This window comes from Chiloscyllium punctatum, chromosome 20 (assembly GCF_047496795.1).
Source record: "Chiloscyllium punctatum isolate Juve2018m chromosome 20, sChiPun1.3, whole genome shotgun sequence".
NCBI lineage: Eukaryota > Metazoa > Chordata > Chondrichthyes > Orectolobiformes > Hemiscylliidae > Chiloscyllium > Chiloscyllium punctatum.
Window position 1 is genome coordinate 17,643,522 of NC_092758.1, and position 24,459 is coordinate 17,667,980.

Genomic DNA, 24,459 nt, shown 5'->3' on the forward strand with positions numbered 1-24,459 from the left:
GAGTTGGCAGCACACATTACAGTTGTAAAGGACTTTGGTTCATCCACGTTTGGAATACTGTACTGCATACAGTTCTGGTCGCCACATTACCAAAAGGATGTGGATGCTTTGGAGAGGGTGCAGAGGAAGTTCGCCAGGATGTTGCCTGGTATCGAGGGTGCTAACTATGAAGAGAGGTTGAGTAGTTTAGGATTATTTTCATTAGAAAGGCGGAGGTTGAGGGGGGACCTGATCGAGGTCGACAAAATCATGAGAGGTATAGGCAGAGTGGATAGCAAGAAGATTTTTTTCCCAGAATGGGGGACTCAATTACCAGGGCTCATGAGTTCAAGGTGTGAAGGCAAAAGTTTTAGGGAGATATGGAAAGTTCTTTACGCAGAGGGTGGTGGGTGCCTGGAATGCATTGCCAGCAGAGGTGATAGAAGTGGGCACTATAGCATCATTTAAGATACTTCTAGACAGATACAGAAATGAGCAGGGAGCAGAGGGGTACAGATCCTTAGAAAATAGATGACAGGTTTAGATAGAGAATATGGATTGGTGTAGGCTTGGAAGGCTGAAGGGCCTGTTCCTGTGTTGTAATTTTCTTTGTTCTTTGTAGGCAAGATATAGCATAAAGGGGCATCACTTTGTTTGGTGTCCTGTCAGTAGTTGTAAGTACATCCTATCCTTCTAGTTATGTGCTTTCTGCTCTTTTAAACAAACCTGTAATCAGGTTAAGATTCTGAGTTTGCCTTTCATCTACAGTGTTAAAGATCTTCTGCAATTAAGTTCCCCAATTAATGAAAATAGCTTCACTTTTAAAGAATGAGATGTCAGTGAGTTTTAAACTCTTAACCTCATTTGGGTTTGGAGTGTCTCCTCAATGTTTTGAGGTGCAACAGTTTCTGAGGGTCACATGCTCTCCAGTAAATTGAATGACAAAGGTGTGAGATGAGAAATTCCTCCTTTTACACCCTACTGCATGTTTTAACACTGACTTTCACAGCTATGAATCAACTTAAGCCTTTTTTGACACATTTTGCCAAAGTTTTCACACATCAAGTATAGAGTATTGTGTGACCTGCAGTACAACTGAGAGTTCCTGGAGCTAAAAGGAAGGAAATGCACCTTTTCAATAAGAGAACTTTCTTTGAGTCCACCCACAAAGTTGTTTCCTCATAGCGAAGAAAGGCTGATGTTTCATTGTAAGGTCTTAGTTGGTCTAGTTGCTGGCTATGGGAAGACGATGGGAAATTTTCCCTCTGGTCAAGTATCAGTACTCTGCTGAGGTAAAAACAATGACTGCAGATGCTGGAAAGCAAATACTGGATTAGTGGTGCTGGAAGAGCACAGCAGTTCAGGCAGCATCCAACGAGCAGCGAAATCGACGTTTCGGACAAAAGCCCTGATGAAGGGCTTTTGTCCGAAACGTCGATTTCGCTGCTCGTTGGATGCTGCCTGAACTGCTGTGCTCTTCCAGCACCACTAATCCAGTATCAGTACTCTCCTGTCCACTGTCAGTGTAAATTTAAGTGTGTACTGTATATAGTGACTTTCCCCTTTCATGTGACATTTGGGGGGACGAAAACTAGTGACTGATGCAAATAGGTATTGGTTACAATGATGCTGTTAGATTCACATTGATGATGAATAGTGACTAAATGGACTTCCTAGCATTGAATGAGAAGACAGTCTGATGAGCCACAGAGGGGAATTATAATAGTTGTACATTTCCCAATAAGGTTTGTGTAAAACGTAATTAGCTAAATCTTTACTGTTGCGTGCACATGTTCTAGTTTCAGATCTGGGAATCCCTGGGAAATGTTTCCTTTGATCTAGGAGCTCCCTCTTTGTTTTCCCCAGCCGATATCAGCTAATGGATCATGTAGGACAGACTCCCTGGGCTTCCACTTACTCCAGTCAGTCAGTCAGTCGAATCATGCTTGATCTTTTGTAGCACCATCTACCAATGTGGTTGGACATTCCTTTAAAGTGCTTGCCAATTAATCTTATGTTTTTAAAAACTTGCAAATGACTGGTGTCCATCTCCCCTACCGTAGGGAAAAGTTGACTGCTGTTTACCTTATCAATGCCTCTCACAACTTAAATCCATCTATAAGGCCACTGTTCGGTCTCCTACGCACCAGGGAAAGGAGTCCCAGCCTAGCCAACTTCTCCTTCTAACACAAACCTCCCAGTCCTGGTAGCATCCTTTGTAAATCTTTTCTGCACTCTTTTTCTAGTTTAATAGTATCATTTTTTAATAGTAGGGCTATCAAAAAAATTAGAACTCTATGCACTACTCTGAATGTGGCTTTGCCAACGTCTTGTACAGCTGCAACAAGATTTTCCATCTTCTATACTTAGTGCTCTGATCAATGAAAGCTCGCATATTGAAAGCTGTCTTCACTGGTCTGTCTATCTGTGACTCCATTTTCAAGAAGCTATGAACCTGTAGCCCTAGATCTCTTTCTTCTGTAACACTGTCGAAAGCCTGACCATTGACTGTGTAAGTCCTAATGCAGTTTGCTTCACCAAAATGAAACACTTTGCATTTATCTAAATTAAACTCCATCTGCCATTCCTCAGCACATTGGGCCAGTTGATTAAGACCTCGAGCATTCCCAGATAACCTCCTTTATTTTTCACTATACCACACAAACTTACTAACCACACCCTAAATTCGCATCCAATGACATTCATTGCTGTTCAGGAGGGAGTTCGAAGATTTTGAGCAAGTGACGGTGAAGGAACAACAATCTTTTATGCAATCAGTGCCTGTTGAATCCTTCAATCATTTAACCATATGAATTCAATCCCTCCCTGAATCTGCATCCTCAAGGGGTTGCAAACCTGGAATGTGGAACCTGTCTTTTTTCAGCCCTTTCTTCCAAGATGGGGATGGATTCTATGACTTTTTGTGTTCTCTTTGTCTTTTGGTATCCTGACAATTTACTGGTGAATTGTTGTGGGAGGAGCTGGAGTTTTCTTTCCTTCTGAATACTGTCACTGATTTGCTCTCAAGGAAATGTTTTGACACCTTTTATAAAGTAGCATTTGGCCCAGTGTCTCTGAATATTGCTAAAGCCTTTTGCCCAAATTGAAAAAATGGTGCTTTAGTCAATTGTATTCAGTCCATTTTTCCCATCTATTTCATGGCTAGAATAATGGGCTAGATCAAAAGATTTAAAAGTAAGGGGTGTTCCATTTGAGATGGGAAAGAAAGGAAAACATTTCCCTTTGTGGATTGCTGGTCCTTGGAATTTCTTTCCCCAGTACATCTTCCAGTGGAGGCATAGCCATTGAATAATTTTAAGGCTCTGTTGCTTGGCAAAGGCATGGAAGGGTATAGGGACTTGGAGAATTGAGCTGAGGCCACATCAGATCAACTATTGGAAAAGGCTCTTGCGATCAATTGGACTGCCCCTAATTTGTATGTTCCCAATGTGAGGGAGCTTTGTGACATGTAGTATGCCTCAATTAACTGCACTACAGACCATATTGATACTCTCATCAAGAGAGGTCTCTTGGTGCTCATTTGAATGAAAATTGGCAACAAATTGTGGTTCTTTTTTTTCTGTCAAGTGAATTACCCCTCATTTTAGGTGCTGCATCATTTATTTACGAGATCAGAAGTGATAGAAAATTGAAGACCGCCAAGATGTCTAAAATTGAGAAGATGAGTATTCAAGGTGTGAGGAGCTTTGGGATAGATGACAAGAGCAAGCAGGTTATCGCCTTCTACACTCCATTAACTGTTCTGGTGGGACCAAATGGCGCTGGCAAAACGGTAAGTTCTACAGCAGGAATATAACAAATTGAATTTGGGCCACGCAACAAATGCAGGAATTTAATCCAATGTGAGTTATTCAAGCTGAAACAGGGTAGCCTAAACTGATGAAATAAGTGATCTCCTGGAGGGTAAACTAAAATCCAGCCTAGATTGGTAGATAACTGAATCCATGTCACATACCTTTCTTTTCCAGGGGTGAGAATGACCCTGCTTGCACTGAATTTACATTGTCACATTATGGTGCCAGCTACCAGTGAGTTGGGAATCCCCTCTTCAACCCGCAACAATAGTTGATGTGAGAAAAGAAAAATAGTGTAGTGCAGTCTATTCTTCATCTTCTGTACGACTTAGTTTACTGAAATTGGATAACGTGGAAATAAATAACTGAATTCTTTTGCATTTTGGACAGAGTTTCATGTTTTGAGCTGTTCCATTTTGTAACAAGCGTGCAGAATATGATTTGTTTGCTGTTCTGTGAGCTTGTTTAAAGTAATAGTCGAATGCCAAATTGAGATTTCCAGCATAAGGAATGTTGAATAGGAGTAGGCCATTCAGCCTCTCTAGCCTGTACTGCCATTCAGCCTCTCTAGCCTGTACTGCCATTCAGCCCCTCTAGCCTGTACTGTCATTCAATGGGATCATGGCTGATCTGTGGCTCAATTCCATATACCTGCCTTTTGGTTCGTATCCTTTAATACCCTTGCTTAATAGAAAAATTACCTATCTCAAATATAAAATTAACAATTGATCCAGCATCCACTTCAGTTTTTGGAAGTGTGTTCAAGCATCTACCACCCTTTGTATATAGAAGTGCTTTTCAACTTCGCTCTTGAAGAGTCTACCCCTAACTTTTAACTATGTCCCCTAGTTCTGGAATCCCTAACCAGTGAAAATAGGTTATCTTTATCTATCCTGTCTTTTCCTGTTAATATCTTGCAGATCTCAATCAGGTCACCCCTTAATCTTCTGAATTCCAGAGAAAATAGATTTAATTTGTGTAAGTTCTCCTCATTACTTAACTCTTGACATTCTTGCAAATGTACATTCTACCACCACCATGGTCCCTTTATTCTTCCCAAGGTCTGACACCCAGATCTGCTCTCAGTACTCTAAATGGACTCCAGTCAGGGTCTTCTGCAACTGCGGTATAATGTCAGGATCCTTGTACTCCAATTCTCTCCATATAAAGGCCAGTGTTCCATTTGATCTCTTGATTATTTTCCACACCTGCTCGTGACATTTTAAAGATCTATGTACCTGCACATTGTCTCCTGTAAGTGATGTTCTTAACTACTTACCAAAATACTTACTTTTTATCACTTGTTAGTACACCATTTCAGTGTTGCTGAGGAAAGGGACATCCTGTCAAAGCAGTCATTAGGGAGTTGTAGATTCATAGATAAGCCATGATCACATTGAATGGCAGAGCCAACCTGATGGGCAGAATGGGAGAAAGTGAGGACCGCAGATGCTCGAGATCAGAGCTGAAAATGCGTTGCTGGAAAAGCGCAGCAGGTCAGGCAGCATCCAAAGAGCAGGAGAATAGACGTTTCGGGCATGAGCCCGAAGAAGGGCTTATGCCTGAAACGTCGATTCTCCTGCTCCTTGGATGCTGCCTGACCTGCTGCGCTTTTCCAGCAACACATTTTCAGCTCTGATGGGCAGGATGGCCTACTTCTGCTCCTACCTCACAATATTACTACTTTAATTTTGCTTTCAGCAGGACCGATGCAAGAATGCCAAATTTCAAAGGCAGCCAGAATTTATATTGCATGAGAAAAGGACACTGATTGGTTGAGATGTTGGGAACTATTGCTAGGGAACTATTGCCCCCACAATTGTTTAATACAAAATGGTTCCTTTCTTTTCCACCAGACAGGTTCCTGAATATGAATGTCTGTAGCTTTTACTAAGAGGAAGTGAACTACGTTCTGGGAGTTCCTGGATTGAAGGCGTGCAGCAAATGGGAGCCATGTTGAGTGTAATAAGAGGATACGGTTGCAGAAGTTACTGAGAGGAAAATGAAGGCTGTAGATTTTGAGTGTTGGCAATGAACGAAAGAAGAAGTGATTGCAATTCAGTGGAAGCAGAGGAACTGAGGGGAGAGAGGAGAGCATTGGGGTCACTTAATCACTTTGACCATTGTTAAAGTAGGGGCTTCAGGATTGGATCAGTGTCAAGCCAGCAATTAAACACCCTTGGAAACCAATTTGTCCACAGAGCATGCAACCAAACCATTGTGGATTACAATAGTGATGTAATCAGTTAATTTCAACATAATTGAAGAGTTTCTGATGGAGAAACAAACCTGTAGACTTTCCTCTAAATAGCAGCACTTGTTTGACTCTTTTTGTCTTGAATGCTAATTTATCAGAAAAATACTTTGAAGAATTGTCTTAAAATGACTTCGTCTTATAGAATAAGACATTCATTTTATATTGTTTTACCCTTTTCAAATGTTGCAGACAATAATCGAGTGCCTGAAGTATATTTGTACAGGTGACTTCCCTCCTGGAACTAAAGGACAAACGTTTGTGCATGACCCAAAGGTAGGGTGGATTTATTAAGATGCATATAATATCTTTAATTGATTAGTTTATTTGAAGTATTCCTTTTTCATTTAATTATTTTTTCAGTTCAGACATTTAAGTAGAAATCGTATATTTCCACCTAATTCCAGACACACTCATTTCGAATCACAAACTACACTTCACAGCTGTAGTTAACCTTGTGGCAAATTACTTCCCTTCAATGTATTCATTTTGAAAAAAAAACTTAACCTGGATTATCGCATTGTTTTAAATGCTCTCTTGTTGTGGTTTTGAAATTCTCTGAAATTACCTGGTTATCAGCTGTGTTTGCTTTGATTTCGTTGGTGTTTAAGTAAGGCCGATATTAGGCTTGCTCTGTTTGATAGAGAGTGCAATTTGGGAATCCTGATGATGAAAGCTTTGATTCAAGACTGCTTTCCTTCTTATCATCAACCACAGCCCAACAGTTTGCTGATAACAGCGGAGACAAAAAATATATTGTTATTTTTAATCAGTTGTAGCTTGAGTGCTCGTTGTTGTGGTTCTGTTCGCCGAGCTGGAAATTTGTGTTGCAGACGTTTCGTCCCCTGTCTAGGTGACATCCTCAGTGCTTGGGAGCCTTCTGTGAAGTGCTAATCATGCCCTAATTCTCATCTCTCTGTAAAAATCATCCTGCAATTCGAAGAGCTACATTGTTTTTATGGAGGATCATAAGACGATTGTTTTTCTGATATACATTAAAATAACAATCATTGTACTAGCGTCATAAATTGATTTAAATCTACAGTATTCAGAGTATGTAGTATTCAAGTTTTACTGGAGTATTTTAAGCAATCCGATTTCAATTAAAATTGGATTGGTTCAGTTGTGAACAGCCTGTGCTAGAATTTTGCCAGTGACTTTACTTTCCATATTCAGCTTGAGCTAGTCTCTGACAGCTGAAGGTACACTGATCTTGCTATTGCATGTAACTGCAGTGATGAGGAGATTCCCTCCACGAGGGAATTGATTTGCGAAAGCATGAAGTGTGAAAGAAGGAAATAACCTGTATGATATCCTAAAATGCCCGCTGCAGATGTATTAGTTTTGAAGAGTCATGTGTGTGAACATGGCGTATTTCAGAAATGGCAAGCTCCCACGTGTAGCAAAGGTGATGAGTTAATATATTCTAATGTTGGTTCAGCCAAAATTGTGGAGGCATTATCTGCTCTGCTCAAAAGACAAGAACTTGGTTTAGTACCATAGCTCAAAGGTCAACAATGAGTCAGTCTATTCATATTGCACTGATGTAGCATCAGATTATACACTTTTGTGTTTGAATCGTAATCCAGGCCATGATCTTTTTTTGACTAGGTTCAGAGTACTTGCATTGATCAAACTGATGATAGAAGAAATTTTACTTAAGTTTTGGTATTCATTTTACTTCATTTGATGTCAAAGTCTTTTGTGCACATTAAAGATGTGATCTGTTTGCCAATAGTGTTATAGAACATAGAACATAGAACAACACAGCACAGAACAGGCCCTTCGGCCCACGATGTTGTGCCGAACTTCTAACCTAGATTAAGCACCCATCCAAATGCCGCATAAAGGTTGCCAATGATTCTGACTCTACCACTCCCACGGGCAGCGCATTCCATGCCCCCACCACTCTCTGGGTAAAGAACCCACCCCTGACATCTCCCCTATACCTTCCACCCTTCACCTTAAATTTATGTCCCCTTGTAACACTCTTTTGTACCCGGGGAAAAAGTTTCTGACTGTCTACTCTATCTATTCCTCTGATCATCTTATAAACCTCTATCAAGTCACCCCTCATCCTTCGCCGTTCCAACGAGAAAAGGCCGAGAACTCTCAACCTATTCTCGTACGACCTATTCTCCATTCCAGGAAACATCCTGGTAAATCTCCTCTGCACCCTCTCCAAAGCTTCCACATCTTTCCTAAAGTGAGGCGACCAGAACTGCACACAGTACTCCAACTGTGGCCTAACCAAAGTCCTGTACAGCTGCAACATCACCTCACGACTCTTGAATTCAATCCCTCTGCTAATGAACGATAATACTCCATAGGCCTTCTTACAAACTCTATCCACCTGAGTGGCAACTTTCAAAGATCTATGTACATAGACCCCAAGATCCCTCTGTTCCTCCACCTGACTAAGAACCCTACCATTAACCCTATATTCCGCATTCTTATTTGTTCTTCCAAAATGGACAACCTCACACTTGGCAGGGTTGAACTCCATCTGCCACTCCTCAGCCCAGCTCTGCAACATATCTAAGTCCCTTTGCAAACGACAAATGCTCTTATCACTGTCCACAACTCCACCTATCTTCGTATCATCTGCAAATTTACCCTTCGACTCCCTCATCTAAGTCATTAATAAAAATTACAAACAGCAGAGGACCCAGAACTGATCCCTGCGGAACTCCACTTGTAACCGGGCTCCAGGCTGAATATTTACCATCTACCACCACTCTCTGACTTCGACTGGTTAGCCAGTTTTCTATCCAATTGGCCAAATTTCCCTCTATCCCATGCCTCCTGACTTTCCGCATAAGCCTACCATGGGGAACCTTATCAAATGCCTTACTAAAATCCATGTACACTACATCCACTGCTCTACCTTCATCCACATGCTTGGTCACCTCCTCGAAGAATTCAATAAGACTTGTAAGGCAAGACCAACCCTTCACAATTCCGTGCTGGCTGTCCCTAATCAAGCAGTGTCTTTCCAGATACTCGTAAATCCTATCCCTCAGTACCCTTTCCATTACTTTGCCTACCACAGAAGTTAGACTAACTAGCCTGTAATTCCCGGGGTTATCCCTATTCCCTTTTTTGAACAGGGGCACAACATTCACTACTCTCCAGTCCCCTGGTACCAACCCCGTTGTCAGTGAAGACGAGAAGATCATTGCCAACGGTACTGCAATTTCCTCTCTTGCTTCCCACATAATCCTAGGATATATCCCGTCAGGCCCGGGGGACTTGTCTATCCTCAAGTTGTTCAAAATGTCCAACACATCTTCCTTCCTAACAAGTATCTCTTCTAGCTTACCAGTCCGTTTCACACTCTCCTCTTCAACAATATGGTCCCTCTCGTTCGTAAATACTGAAGAGAAGTATTTGTTCAAGACCTCTCCTATCTCTTCCGACTCAATACACAGTCTCCCACTACTGTCCTTGATCGGACCTACCCTCGTTCTCGTCATTCTCAGGTTTCTCACATACGCATAAAATGCCTTGGGGTTATCCTTGATCCTATCCGCCAAGGATTTTTCATGCCCTCTCTTAGCTCTCCTAATCCCTTTCTTCAGGTCCCTTCTGGCTATCCTGTATCCCTCCACTGCTCTGTCTGAACCCTGTTTCCTCAACCTTATGTAAGCATCCTTCTTCCTCTTTACTAGACATTCAACTTCGCTCGTCAACCAAGGCTCCCTCACACGACCATTTCTTTCCTGCCTGATAGGTACGTACATATCAAGGACACGTCGTATCTGCTTCTTGAAAAAGTTCCACATTTCCACCACATCCTTCCCTGACAGCCTATGCTCCCAACGTATGCTCCTCAAATCCTGTCTTACAGCATCGTAATTTCCCTTCCCCCAATTGTAAAATCTACCTTGTTGTGTGCACCTATCTCTCTCCGTAACCAAGGTGAAAGTCACAGAATTGTGGTCACCATCACCAAAATGTTCACCCACTAACAAGCCCACCACTTGTCCCGGTTCATTATCGAGTACCAAATCCAATATGGCCTCCCCTCTGGTTGGACAATCTACATACTGCGTTAGAAAAGCTTCCTGGACACACTGCACAAACACCGCCCCATCCAATCTACTTGATCTAAAGAGCTTCCAATCAATATTTGGGAAGTTGAAGTCGCCCATGACTACGACCCTGTGACATCTGCACCTTTCCAAAATCTGTTTCCCAATCTGTTTCTCCACATCTCTGCTGCTATTGGGGGGCCTATAGTAAACACCCAACAAGGTGACTGCACCTTTCCTATTTCTGACTTCAGCCCATACTACCTCCAGAGGCAGATCCCCCTCAAACTTCCTTTCTGCAGCCGTTATACCATTTCTAATTAGCAATGCCACCCCCCCTCCTTTTTTACCACCCTCCCTAATCTTACTGAAAGATCTGTAACCAGGAACCTCCAACAGCCATTCCTGTCCCTCATCTATCCACGTTTCCGTGATGGCCACAACATTGTAGTCCCAGGTACCGATCCACGCCTTAAGTTCACCCACCTTATTTCTGATACTCCTTGCGTTGAAGTATACGCACTTGATCCCATCTCCGTGTCCGCAAGTAGACCCTGTCAGTGCTACCTTCTCCACAGCCTCCCTACAGTCTTGGGCATCCTGACACACAGCTAGCTTACTTGCTGGACTACAAGTCCGGATCCCATCCCCCTGCCAAATTAGTTTAAACCCCCCCGAAGAGTGCTAGCAAACCTACCCCCCAGGATATTGGTGCCCTTCTGGTTCAGGTGCAACCCGTCCTGTTTGTACAGGTCCCACCTTCCCCAGAATGCAGTCCAATTGTCCAAATATCTGAAGCCCTCCCTCCTACACCATCTTCATAGCAGAATGGTGGTATCCAAAGCAGCTTGGGTCTCCATTCTTGGAAGCCTTTGTCCTTCCAGCTAATGTTTTATTTAACTTCATCAGGTTTCTGCATTCCTGGCCAGACTACCATTTATTGCCCATCCTTGATTCACCGCTAGGAGGCGGTGGTGAGCTGTTGCCTTGAATTGTTGTGGTTTGTGTGTGGATACATCACAGTGCTGTTGGAAGTGCATTCCAGGATTTTGACCCAGTAAAAATTACCATTTACAATCATGGCGGCCTAATCTTGATCAATAAAATGATGGAATGGTTGTCGAGAGTAATATCAAGTGGCTTTTCCAAAGCAAGTAACCTGCTCACTGAAACTTACTTTGAGCTTCTCCAGGACAACTCAATGTCTGACCTTTTTACTACAGCTTTGGTCCAAATGTGGACAAAATGTTGAGTTCCAAAAGTGAGATAAGAGTGACTGCCCTTGACTTCGCTGCCATATTAGGTCAAATGCTGCTTCAAGGAGTCAGTGGGATTCAGCAATACTGTCTGTTCATTGCAGTTATACTGAGCACAAAATAGTACTGGTTGCTGGAGGTCAATCATCTCAGCTCCAGCACAGCTCTGTAGGAATTCCTCAGGGCAGTGTCCTAGGCCCAACCATCTTCAGCTGGGGTGGCATGGTGGCACAGTGAGCTGCTGCCTCACAGCGCCAGGGACCCAGGTTCAATTCCCACCACTTTCTGGATTAGTGGTGCACAGCAGTTCAGGCAGCATCCAAGGAGCTTCGAAATCAGCGTTTCGGGCAAAGAAGGGCTTTTGCCCGAAACGTCGATTTCGAAGCTCCTTGGATGCTGCCTGAACTGCTGTGCTCTTCAAGCACCACTAATCCAGAATCTGGTTTCCAGCATCTGCAGTCATTGTTTTTACCTCAATTCCCACCACTGGTGACTGTCTTTGTGGAGTTTGCACATTCTCCCCATGTCTGCATGGATTTCCTCTGGGTTTCCTCCCACAATCCAAAGATGTGCAGGTTAGGTAAATTGGCCATGCTAAACTGCCCATAGTGTTCAGGCATGTGTAGGTTAGGTATATGAGTCAGGGGTAAATATAAGATAATAGGATAGGGTAGTAGGTCTGGATGGGTTGCTCTTTGGTGGGTCGGTGTGGACTTGTTGGGCTGAATGGGCCTGTTTCCACACTGTAGGGATTCTGTATTTCCAGCACCTTCATCAATGATCTTTCCACTATCCTAAGGTGAGTGGTGGGAATGTTTGACGATGGTTTCACTAAGTTCAACAACGTTCGCAACATCTTAGACATTGAAGCAGTCAATGTTGAATTGCAGCAAGAAATTGACAGCATCTGAGAGAAGAAATTGCTAATCATCTCTGTCTTAAATAGGCAATACCTCATTATGCGATTGTGTCCTCTGATCCTAGCCTCTCCCACAAGGGGAAATAACCCCTTTGTACCTACCTTGTCACACCCTCTAAATCTTTTATGTTTCATTAAGGTCTTCTTGCATTCTTCTAAATGCCAGTGAGTACAAATAAACCTCTCCTCATAAGAACAAAACCCTTCATGCCTCAAAACAACCCAGTGAACTGTCTCCCAATGCCAGTATATCTTTTCTTTGATGAAGCAATCAAAATTGTTCACTTTTGGGAAGAGTTTATACCCAAAGGGGTCTGAGTATCCTTGTTCTTAGATTACTGAATGCTAATGTGGAAGTGCAGCAAGAAATTAGAAAGGCAAAAGGTATGTTGGCCTTAATTGCAAATGTATTTGAGAACAAGTGCAAAGATGTCTTGCTTCAGTTATATACAACCTATGGAGACCCAACCTGAAATATTGTGTCCTTACCCAAAGGAAAAGATACTCTTTAAGATGGGGGGTAATGAAGGTTCACAGGCTGATCCCTAGGATGGTTGGGTTGACCTACAAGGAGAAACTAAGGAGATTGTGCTTATATTCTGTAGAATTAAGAATGAGGAAGAATCTAAGGTGATCACGCTGAAGTGTACAAAATCATTACAAAGTCTAAGAGGGCAGCTATCATGAAAGACATTTCTCCCGGATGCGGGTGGTTATAGAACTAAGGAATGCAATTTCAGAATAAAAATTGAATTGAGAGGTGGAGGAATCTCTTCACTCAGAATTGTCAAGCTTTGGAATCAACAACCCCAGAGGAAATTGCGGAGGCTTAGTCATTGAGTCACATGAAGACAGAGGTTGACAGATGTCTAGGTATTAAAGATATCAAGGGATTATGAGAATAAAACGAGAAATGGTATTGAAGTTGATCAGCTGTGATCTAGTTGAAGGAAGCCTGAGAGCCCAAATGGTTTACTCCTATTTCCATTTGTTCTAAAACTACTTTTGGTATTTAACCATGAATAGCTGTTAGTTGATCATGTAACCAGTTGCCTGGATCGTATTTTGCTTGCCCCTTTTAATTTTTGCTGGCTTCTGAATTTTCTAAACTGTAGAGCTGAAGTTCAGTATCTTTTGTGACAGTTGTGACTCATTTGGTAGCGCACTCATGTCTGGTTCCAAAAGTTCTTGGTTCAAATCTGATGTCAGGCGTTGTGTAGCGCAGTCCAGTTTGACACTTCTCTGCAACTCTGCATCATTGAAGATGTTGCTTTTCAAGTAAAATATTAAACCTGAGGCTGTGTGTGGACATAACAGCACTGACAGCATTGCTTTGAAGAAGAGTCAGGAAAGTTATCTCCAGTAACTTGGCTAATATTTATCAAAAACACAAAAACATTATTTCATCATGATGACGTTGCTGTTTTGGGGATTTGTTGTCTGCAATTCACTGCAGCAATTCTTACAGTAACAAGATTGACTTTATTTCTAAAGTAACTAAATTGTCTGCAGAGCACTTTGGGGCATCTAATTGTTTGTGAGGCACTACGTAATTTCAAGCCTTATTTAAAAGTTTTTGAATGAGAACCAAACGCCCCTCCTTCCCTTCAGTCCGGGGTCCCTGCTTTTGTTTGCAAGTCTATGAAATGGTAATGAACCTCATACAGATTTCAATTTTATGCATGTAACAATTATTAACAGACTTTATGCGTGTTGTGGTTCTGTTCGCCGAGCTGGGAATTTGTGTTGCAGACGTTTTGTCCCCTGTCTAGGTGACATCCTCAGTGCTTGGGAGCCTCCTGTGAAGCACTTCTGTGTTGTTTCCTCCGGCATTTATAGTGATTTGTATCTGCCGCTTGCGGTTGTCAGTTCCAGCTGTCCGCTGCAGTGGCCGGTATATTGGGTCCAGGTCGATGTGCTTATTGATTGAATCTGTGGATGAGTGCCATGCCTCTAGGAATTCCTTGGCTGTTCTCTGTTTGGCTTGTCCTATAATAGTAGTGTTGTCCCAGTCGAACTCATGTTGCTTGTCATCTGTGTGTGTGGCTACTAAGGATAGCTGGTCGTGTCGTTTAGTGGCTAGTTGGTGTTCATGGATGTGGATCGTTAGCTGTCTTCCTGTTTGTCCGATGTAGTGTTTTGTGCAGTCCTTGCGTGGGATTTTGTACACTACATTGGTTTTGCTCATGTAGTGTACCAATGTAGTGTACAAAACCCCATGCAAGGACTGCACAAAACACTACATAGGACAAACAGGAATACAGCTAACGATCCGCATCCATGAACACCAACTAGCCACTAAACGACACGACCAGCTATCCTTAGTAGCCACACATACAGATGACAAGCAACATGAGTTCGACTGGGACAACACTACTATTATAGGACAAGCCAAACAGAGAACAGCCAAGGAATTCCTAGAGGCATGGCACTCATCCACAGATTCAATCAATAAGCACATCGACCTGGACCCAACATACCGGCCACTACAGCGGACAGCTGGAACTGACAACCGGAAGCGGCAGATACAAATCACTATAAATGCCAAAGGAAACAACACAGAAGCGCTTCACAGGAGGCTCCCAAGCACTGAGGATGTCACCTAGACAGGGGACAAAACGTCTGCAACACAAATTCCCAGCTCGGCGAACAGAACCACAACAACGAGCACCCGAGCTGCAAATCTTCTCCCAAACTTTGAAGACTTTATGCATGTGTTTTTATTGGTATCTCTATTAGCTCTAACCATAAAATGAATGATTTTCTTTAATGAAGGTTGCCCATGAGACTGATGTGCGAGCACAAATCCGCCTACAATTTCGAGATGTGAATGGAGGAGTTGTGGCTGTGCAGAGGTCAATGCTTTGCACGCAAAAAGGAAAAAAGACTGAGTTTAAAACACTGGAGGGGGTGATCACACGAATGAAGTGAGTGCAACTGAACAAGAATAACTTGATTCAACCAGACGATCATTCATTCCAATTTATTTATTTATCTTTTGTACATTGCTGAAGACTTAAGAGGATGCAAACTGTAGTGATCCCAGACAAGGCTACCAAATTTACGTTACTAACTGGTTAAGTAGCAGTAATTTTTTGGTTTTGTTTAAAGTTAGACCACGTTTAATATATCAGGTGTGTACTACGAAAGTAAAGCTTAAAAACCTCATGGTCTTGAACAAGTAAAACTAACTTTGTCAGACAAGGTTAGGAAAGTAAAACAATCCACTGCAGTATATACAATAGTTACAGAGTGATCGAGAGAAATTCAGCATTTCTGGCAGTGTCTGAGGAGAGAGAAGCAAAGTTAAAGTTTCGAGTCCAGTATGACTCTGCACACATAATATGTATATACATTACATCTTTGTGTTTATATATCATAGAGTGTGTGTGTATATAAGTTAAACTCCAACATCCAATTTTCATATGAGGTAAAGATCAATTAACAGACAAATTGTGATTGACCACCCCTTGGGCGAATATTATTGAAAGCTACACCAAGACGTGATTTGCAGGAGCCTGTGTTGGACTGGGTTATAGTCCAACAAGTTTAACTGGAAGCACTGGCTTTCGGAGCACTGCTCCTTCCTCAGATGGTTGTGCCACAACCACCTGATGAAGGAGTAGCACTCCGAAAGCTAGTGCTTCCAAATAAACCTGTCAGACTATAACCTGGTGGTATGTGATTTTTAACTTTACACCAAGATACATCCTTTGAATTTCTTAGCAACATATCCAGACAAGAATGATCACTTTGAGCCACAAAAGAGCTTTTAAAGCTTTGTCTCCCTCAAGAGGAATTTTATCTTCTTTCTTCATTGCACTAGTTCAATCCTTAGTCGACAACATCCTCACCCAAAAGGCACACTCTTCCAGATCTACCTCTAATCTGTTGCCAGATCCAGTTTCTACTGATCTGACCTACTTCTGAGATTGCTCCCCTCCTGGTTACTCGATCTCTTCTGAAACTGCATCGCACTGAGCTTTACAGGGCTGAACTCCCATGTTGAATTATTAGCCCACCTTTACTCTAGCTCCATTGCTAATAACCACATTTTAACAACATGGAATCTTCTTTTCCGAGTCTCCCCCATTCACTTTTTAGAACTGGCTGTTAAACTGCCGTTCAATGACCCTTGAAGTGATTGGAGTGACCCATTAAAAACCTCAGTAACAGTCTGCCCTTGCTCCTAGGCAGAATTAAGTATAACCAGCATTGGAGTATCTTGTGTTGAAATGTTACAATTTTGACAGGCTACCAGTCAATACAGTACAAATGGATGTAAAAAGAAATAGATTATATCACACGTTGATGTCTAGATAGGCCTTTGGGCATTGTCAGATGAAAGAGACCACATCAAGGAGAGAGAAAGACTCTTCACTTCCCTCTGCTGGTTGGAGGATGACAGCCAATACTTTCAAGTTTTGACTGCCATTTCTATCTTTAATTTGGAAATTTAGGATTGTCCCTGTGTGGGGTCAGTTTCTTGCAAACTGCAAATGTTTTGGAGCATATCTGTGTTAAATGTGGAAGAACAGCAACTTAAGGAAGGGTAAATAGTATCCCTTACTATCCTGTTGGGAAGAGGAGGAAAATAATAATAGTCGTCACCATAGTCAGGAGCAAAACTGGTGTGGGATTTGAACCCTTGGCTGTTAGCATAATCCTGCATCACAAACTAGCTGTCTAGCTAACTGATTTTCCTCTCCTCCTCAACCCCTCCAGCCCATAAGCAGTGATTGTCCTTTACAATCCAGTTCGGAGTAAATAGTGAGGATCCCTAAAGTTCAGTTGCCTGTAGATGTCATGGTGCTCAGCCACTTTGGACTGAGAAATATGGATTTTTTTTGGGGTGGAAAGAGAAAGATGGTGTTCTGTACAGGAGGAGAGAGTAAGAAAAATCATTGAGAGTCTTTTTTGATTTTAAAGGCATGGGGAGAAGGTCAGCTTGAGCTCAAAATGCGCAGAGATGGACCGTGAGATGATCAGTGCATTGGGTGTCTCGAAAGCTGTGTTAAACAATGTCATTTTCTGTCATCAAGAAGACTCAAACTGGCCTTTGAGTGAAGGAAAAGCTCTGAAACAGAAATTTGATGAAATTTTCTCAGCCACCAGGTGAGTTATTTTCTGTTCCGATTTCCAGAGAAGACTTGCATGGCACCGTGGCTGGCTCTGTGGTACAGAATGGTGGGAAAAGAGTGGAAGGGCTATAGTCAGAAGGGATTCAATTGTAAGGGGACGAGATAGGCGGTTCTGTGGTCAACAACGAGATTCCTGAATGGTATGTTGCTTCCCAGGTGCACGGGTCAGGGATACCTCCGTGCATTCTGAAGGAGGAGGGTGAACAGCCAACTGTTGTGGTGCATATAGACACCAATGATATAGGTTAAAAAAGGGATGAGGTCCTAAAAGCAGAATTTAGGGAGTTAGGAGCCAAGTTTTAAAAAAAGTAGGACCCCAGAAGTAGTAATCTTAGGATTGCTACCAGTGCCACATGCTAGTCAGAGTCGAAGTGAAAGAATAGGCAGGATGAATGCGTGCCTTGAGACATGATGCAGGAGGGAGAGGTTCAGATTTTTGGGACATTGGGATCAGTTCTTGGGGAGGTGGGACTATTACAAGTTGGACAGTCTATACCTGGGCCAGACTGGAACCAATGTCCTACGGGGTGCTTTTGCTAACACTGTTGCGGAAGGTTTAAACTAATGTGGCATGGGGATGGGAACCAAATGAGGAGATTAGTGGACAGTAAAGAGTTAGGAACTAAAGCCTGTAAGGAACTAGATAATGATGTCAGTGTGACAATGGGGAAGACTAAGCAGGGAGCAGGCGATGAATGTAGAGGGACAGGTGGTCTTATGTTCATTTGTTTTAATGCGAGAAGTGTAGTAGGTAAGGCTTGGATTAGTACCTGGGAGTATGGTTTTATTGCTATTACTGAGACTTGGTTGAGGGAAGGACAACTAAATGCCCTAGAATATAGATGCTTTAAGCGGGATAGAGAGAGGTAGAAGGATGTCACAGCTGTGCTGAAGGAGGGCACTATGGAGGGCTTGTGCAGTGAGGCAATATGGGCAGAGCTTAGAAATACGAGGGGTGCAGTAACTATATTGGGGCTGTACTACAAGCCTCCCAACAGCAAGCGTGAGATAGAGGTACAAATATGTAAACAGATTATGAAGAGATGTAAGAGCAACAGCATAGTGGTGATGGGAGATTTTCATTCTCCCAACATTGACTGGGATTCACTTAGTGATAGAGGTCAAGATAGAGCAGAATTTGTAAGGAGCATCCTGAAAATACTTCAACCCGGGAAGGGGCCATACAGGACCTGGTATTGGGGAATGACTAGGTGGTTAAAGCTTCAGTAGGGGATTACTTGGGGAATAGTGATCACAATTCCATAAGTTTTAGAATGCTCATGGGCAAAGAGGTAGAGTGCTAAATTGGAAGAAGATCAACTATAGCAAAATTCAGCAGGAGCTGGGGGATGTGGATTGGGAGCAGCTGTTTGAAGGTAAATCCACATTTGATATATGGGAGGCTTTTGAAGAGCATTTGATTAGCATGCAGGACACACATGCCTTTGTGAAAGTGAAGGATAGAAAGGGCAAGATTAGGGAAACATGGATGAAAGGTGAAATTGTGAGACGAACTAAGAGGAAAAAGGAAGCATACATAATGTCCAGGTGACTGAAAACACAGGAAGCTTTTGTCCTACTTTCTTGATATTCTTCCAATCTAAAATGAGGAATTAAGAGGGCAAAAAGAGGTCATGAAATATGTTTGGTAAACAGAGTTAAGGGCTATAAAAGGAGCAAGAGAGTAACTAGACAAAGGGTTGGCCCATTCAAGGAGAAAGGAGGGAAGTTATGCCTGGAGTCAGAGAAAATGGGTGAGATTCTTAATGAGTACTTTGCGCTGGCAATTCACCGAGGAGAGGGACATGATGGTTGCTGAGGTTAGCGATAGATGTTTGATTACTCTGAGTCAGGTCAGCTTAAGGAGGGAGGAAGTGTTGGTATTCTAAAAAGCATTAAGGTGGACAAATTCCCAGGACTGGATGGGATTTATCCCAGGTTACTGAGGGCAATGAAAGTGAAAATAGGTGGGGCCTTAACCGATATCTTTGAGGCATCCTTGAACACTGATGAGGTCCCGGAGGATTGGACAATTCCTAATGTTGTCCACTTGTTTAAGAAGGGAGCAGGGATACTTCAGTAACTATAGACTGGTGAGCCTGACATCAGTGTTAAGGAAGCTGCTGGAGAAGATCCTGAGGGATAGGATCTATTTATATTTGGAAGAAAGTGGGCTTATCAGTGATAGGCAACATGGTTTTGTGCAGGGAAGGTTGTGCCTTACCAACTTAATAGAATCCTTTGAGGAAGTGGCAAAGTTGATTAATGAGGGAAGGGCTGTAGATGTCATATACATGGACTTCAGTAAGGCATTTGATAAGGTTCCCCATGGTAGGGTGATGGATAAAGTGAAGTCGCATGGGGTCCAGGATGTACTAGCTAGACGGATAGAGAACTGACTGGGCAACAGGAGACAGAGTAGTAGTATAAAGGAGTTTCTCAGTGGAGAACTGTGACCAATGGTGTTCAACAGGGATCGTGCTAGGACCACTGTTGTATATGATATACACAAGTGGTCTGATTTAGCAAGTTTGCCGATGACACTAAGATTGATAGAGTAGCAGATAGCTAAAGAAGCTGAAGGAAAATGCAGCAGAATATAGATAGATTGGAGAGTTGGGCAGAGAAATGGCAGGTGGTGTTCAATCCAGGCAAGTGTAAAGAGATGCATTTTGAAAGATCCAATTCAAGAGCGAACTGTACAGTAAATGGAAATGGGTGTTCAGGTCCATTGTACCCTGAATGTGGCAATGCAGGTCGATAGAGTGGTCAAGAAGGCATGCGGCATGCTTTTCTTCATCGGGGTGGGGGGAGGGGCGCATTGTGTACAAATGTGGCAGATTATGTTACAGTTGTGTAGGACTTTGGTACAGCCACATTTGGAATACTGTATACAGTTCTGGTTGCCAAATTACCAAAAGGATGTGGATGCTTTGAAGAGGGTGCAGAGGAGTTTCATTAGGATATTGCCTGGTATGGAGAACGCTAGCAATGAAGAAAGGTTGAGTAGATCAGAATTATTTTCATTAGAAATATGGAGGTTGAAGGGGAACCTGATTGAGATCGACAAAATCATGAGAGGTATATACAGGGAGGATAGCAAGAAGCGTTTTCCCAGAGTGGGGGACTCAATTACTCGGGGTCATGAGTTTAAAGTGAGAAGGGAAAAGTTTGAGAGATATGTGTGGAAAGGTCTTTACGCAGAGGGTGGTGGTTGCCTAGAATGCATTGTCAGCGGAGGTGGTAGAGGTGAGCATGATAGTGTCAGTTAAGATGCATCTAGACAGATACATGAATAGGCAGGGAGCAGAGGGGTACAGATCCTTTGAAAATAAGTAACAGGTTTAGATAGAGGATCTGGATCAGCGTAGGCTTGGAGGGCTGAAGGGCCTGTTCCTGTGCTGTAATTTTTTGTTCTTGTTCTTGTCCTTATTGGAATGGGTGGAATGTGGTTTTCCTGCGATGATGTGCGCAAGTGAAAGTCTAGACTCTTATTTTCTCAAGACCGTATTGAGCTTCTTGAAGGAGGCATATTGATCTACAAGTGTCAAGGAGGATCTGTCAGAATTCATATCTTCCCGTCACACTGGTATTATCCTAAATTTTGCTCCACATCAAAAATACTAATTTAGATCTATTCTTGATTTTTTTTTTTGTTAAAGTTTCAGTAACAAGGCTGTGCAATGTCTGATGAGAAACCTGACCTGAATATGCAAAGTATCTAAGATGTAATAACATGAATAAGAACCATTTAACTTCCAGCAGAAACTGCATATAAAGCAGTGAATTTCATTGTTATTGGTCCAAGTTAATTTTATTTTTAACAATGTTATATCACTAAATAGGTTTCTTTCTGAATGCTAAAGGAAAATGTGGCAGATGCTGGAAATCTGAAATAAATGTAAAAAATGTTAACTTGTAATGAAAATGCATCCTTTATCTCTGTTTGCGTGTTCGCTGTTGCAGTTTCAATCAGTGTTACCATGTTGAAGTTGTCTTCAGAGCTTTACTGTGAACAATGAGGTTAAATCCATGTATAGCCGCAATGTTGCCGTTCTGCTTTAGATATATTAAAGCCCTGGAAACGTTACGGCAAGTCCGTCTGAAACAGTCACAGTCAGTCCGGGAGTACCAAGCAGAGCTCAAGTACCTGAAACAGAACAAAGAGAAAGCCCACACGATTCGGGGTCAACTGGAAGACAAAGAAACCCAGCTGGCTGCTTCGAAGGAGAATGTCCACGCGATTGAAAATCAGATAGCCCCTTTGGAGGTAATACACTTTATATGTAATGGCTTTTCACCTTGTATATGTTGTGTAAAAATAAAGCAGGTAACTGTTGAAGCTTATTGTGATCTTGAATTACAGGCTTTGTCTTCCCTAGTTAGTGTGAAAGCAACTATAGTAGATGTTAATAATCAGTTCTCCTGTTTCTGACTGATGCAGTTGTCCTCCCTAATCCTTTTCTTTTTATATACTTGATTCCTATTTGGATCTCATACTGTGCTTAATTACTTCTGTTATCCACGATTGGGCCTTTTCTCCTGGTGTGTTTTTACACCAGAAGGCAGTCTTCTGAGTGACTTTCTTTTGTTCTGAATGTTTTATAGGACAATTTCACAAACACTTCAATATAAATAGAAGGTTATCTTCTTGTCCTAAGCTTTTTGCAGAGAGGTTCTTTTGTAACTGTATTCCAATCTTAAATATTTCTTCTTAAGAAGGAGGAGGAATATTTCAATCAGAATGTTGCCATGTTGAGGTTATCTTCAGACCTTATGATTCAACCCGATTGTTCATAGTAATGTGTAGCCACTATGTTGCCGTCCTGCTTCAGGTACATTAAAGCTTTGGAAATGTTACGGCATGTCTGACTGCAACAGTCACAGTCAGTCCGAGAGTACCAAGCAAAGCTCAAGTACCTGAAGCAGAACAAAGAGACAAAAATACTGCTTGTGCTAGAAGTAATTTCCATGAAAATGTGACATTTATGTCCTCTGTGCTGACCACCCAAGGTCTCAAACGGTCCTTCCAAATGGAGCAGCGACTTGTGTGGACTTGTTTCAGTTAAATCTACTGTATTTGCTGCTCACTCTGCAGTACCTTGTAAGTTGAGGAGACCAAACGCAGATCCGGTGATCACAGTGTGAAACACCTGCTTTTAGACCACAGTCATGACTCCAATTTTACAGTGCCTTGTTATTTTAATTTACCACCTTGCCCTCGCTCTGATATTTCTGCCCTGAGCAGATTGCAATGTTTAAAGGAAGCTCAACTTAAGCTTCAGGAACAGCCCCATATCTATGTTCGACAGCTTACAGCCTCCAGACTCGACACAGAGTTTAGACTGTAAACTCAGACCTCCCACTTTTGTTTTCCTTTTTTTTAATGTTTAACTTTTTTTCTGGCTCCTTTCCTTCCTGAATCATGTCAGTTGTGTCTTTTCTTGCCTCCATCTGGTTCATTTAATGTGATTTTAGGGAAGGAAATCTGATTTATAATAGTCTGCCAAATAAATCAGAAAGTAAGTGAGGACTGCAGATGCTGGAGATCAGTGTTGAAGAGTGTGGTGCTAGAAAGGCACAGCCAGTCAGGCAGCATCTGAAGAGCAGGAGAATCAATATTTCGGGCATAATTCCTGATGAAGGGCTCATGCCCAAAGTGTTGATTCTCCTGCTCCTCAGATGCTGCCTGACCGGCTGTGCTTTTCCAGCACCACACTCTTCAACTGTCTAGCAAGTCATTTGGCCCATGGGCCATTCGAGATGAGAAGTAAAATCCAGCCCTAATTTGTGAAATCCAGAGTCCCCTCCAGGCTGGGCAGTTGCTTGGAGGTTGTGTGCACATCATTCGAAGGGCCTGCGTGTTAGTTTCTGCTTCCAGACATGGCTGCCACGCTTGGACCTCAGAGCTCCGTGAAGTGGAGAAAACTAACTGGAGGGAACGTTGGGGTTAGACCTTTCATAAGCTACAACAAATACCCTATGCTTGTTGTTGCTGAATTGACCAATATTGAGTTTGTTTGTGTCACACGTGCCTAATATTTGCTTTTCCAATGTGAGTGCTTTCTCTTTCCTGTTCTGACAGTTGATGAACTGATATTGTCGTCAGTGAAGCAAAACCATTGTTTTTCAGTCCAGCCTTGACATTACAGTTTCTTATGAAGAATACTACAGAATGCTGAGTATAGACAAGCCATAAAATTATAATGAACCCAACAGGTAGCAGAAGTGTGGAATATTGACAGGTACTGTCAAGGTACATTAATTCACATTCAATACTATGTAGGGTTCCCATTGCTGGTCTCTAGAAAGCCTGGAATGGGGATTACAGCAGCATGTACAATGACTTCGCACCTGTTCCTGTTATTCCCATTCATTGAGGTGGGTACCACATCTCCCCTCTTGTGTTAACCCACAATCTGTCAGTTGCAACAAATATTTCCCATTTTCAAAGCATCTGGCTATCACACTACAGTTAAAATTCGTTGTGAGGCAGATTCAAAAATGAAGTGGAGTTAATTCCAACTTAATTGTGAAAGAGAGTCAAGTTGTAAGAGCCAAAAGAAACACGTACAGATACAGGTGACAAACTCTGAAAGAAAGGGGTAAGTTGCCCTAATACATCAAGGAAGGCAAAGACCGTTTCAGTCCACCTTTTTGATTTTAAAGATCTTTGAGTTGCAATAATGAAATCGCCCAAATGTAAATGTTGCACTGCTGCCTGGTTTCTTCTGTAATGGTGAAGCTGAATGTTCTGTATTTCTCAGTGAATTGTTCTGAGTTGTCTTTCATCAGTAAGTTTCTGAGTTTGAAGGAGATTGTGTGCCTGTGTTAGAGATGATGAGAAAGAAGAGCTTTTCAGTTTCTTTGCTATTATCAGTCTATGTTTCCTTTTGTTCCTGTTTGTTTATAGGTTCCCTTTAATATCCTGCTCCTCTCTGGATTTTGATTAGATTGCTTGTTTCATTTCAAGCTGGATAGTTGCAAACAACATTTCATCTCTTTATGATCAGCTATCATACAAGTTTGGGGAAAACAAGAACTGCAAATTGTTTGACACC

At 42.2% G+C, this 24,459-nt stretch overlaps 1 protein-coding gene across 4 annotated transcripts in view; it reads left to right on the plus strand.

Annotated features, from left to right (window-relative positions):
* rad50 (RAD50 homolog, double strand break repair protein) overlaps positions 1 to 24,459 on the plus strand; it is a 160,337-nt gene that overhangs the window by 19,862 nt on the left and 116,016 nt on the right. For 3 of the 4 annotated variants that reach the window (XM_072590430.1, XM_072590427.1, XM_072590431.1), the window contains exons 2-6: positions 3,568 to 3,772; positions 6,241 to 6,324; positions 15,033 to 15,184; positions 17,187 to 17,372; positions 21,464 to 21,668. In XM_072590430.1, coding sequence (XP_072446531.1) covers positions 3,644 to 3,772; positions 6,241 to 6,324; positions 15,033 to 15,184; positions 17,187 to 17,372; positions 21,464 to 21,668 — 756 coding nt within the window. In that variant the 5' untranslated portion in view covers positions 3,568 to 3,643. The remainder of the gene's footprint in view (positions 1 to 3,567; positions 3,773 to 6,240; positions 6,325 to 15,032; positions 15,185 to 17,186; positions 17,373 to 21,463; positions 21,669 to 24,459) is intronic. The other variant, XM_072590429.1, reaches the window with a different exon arrangement.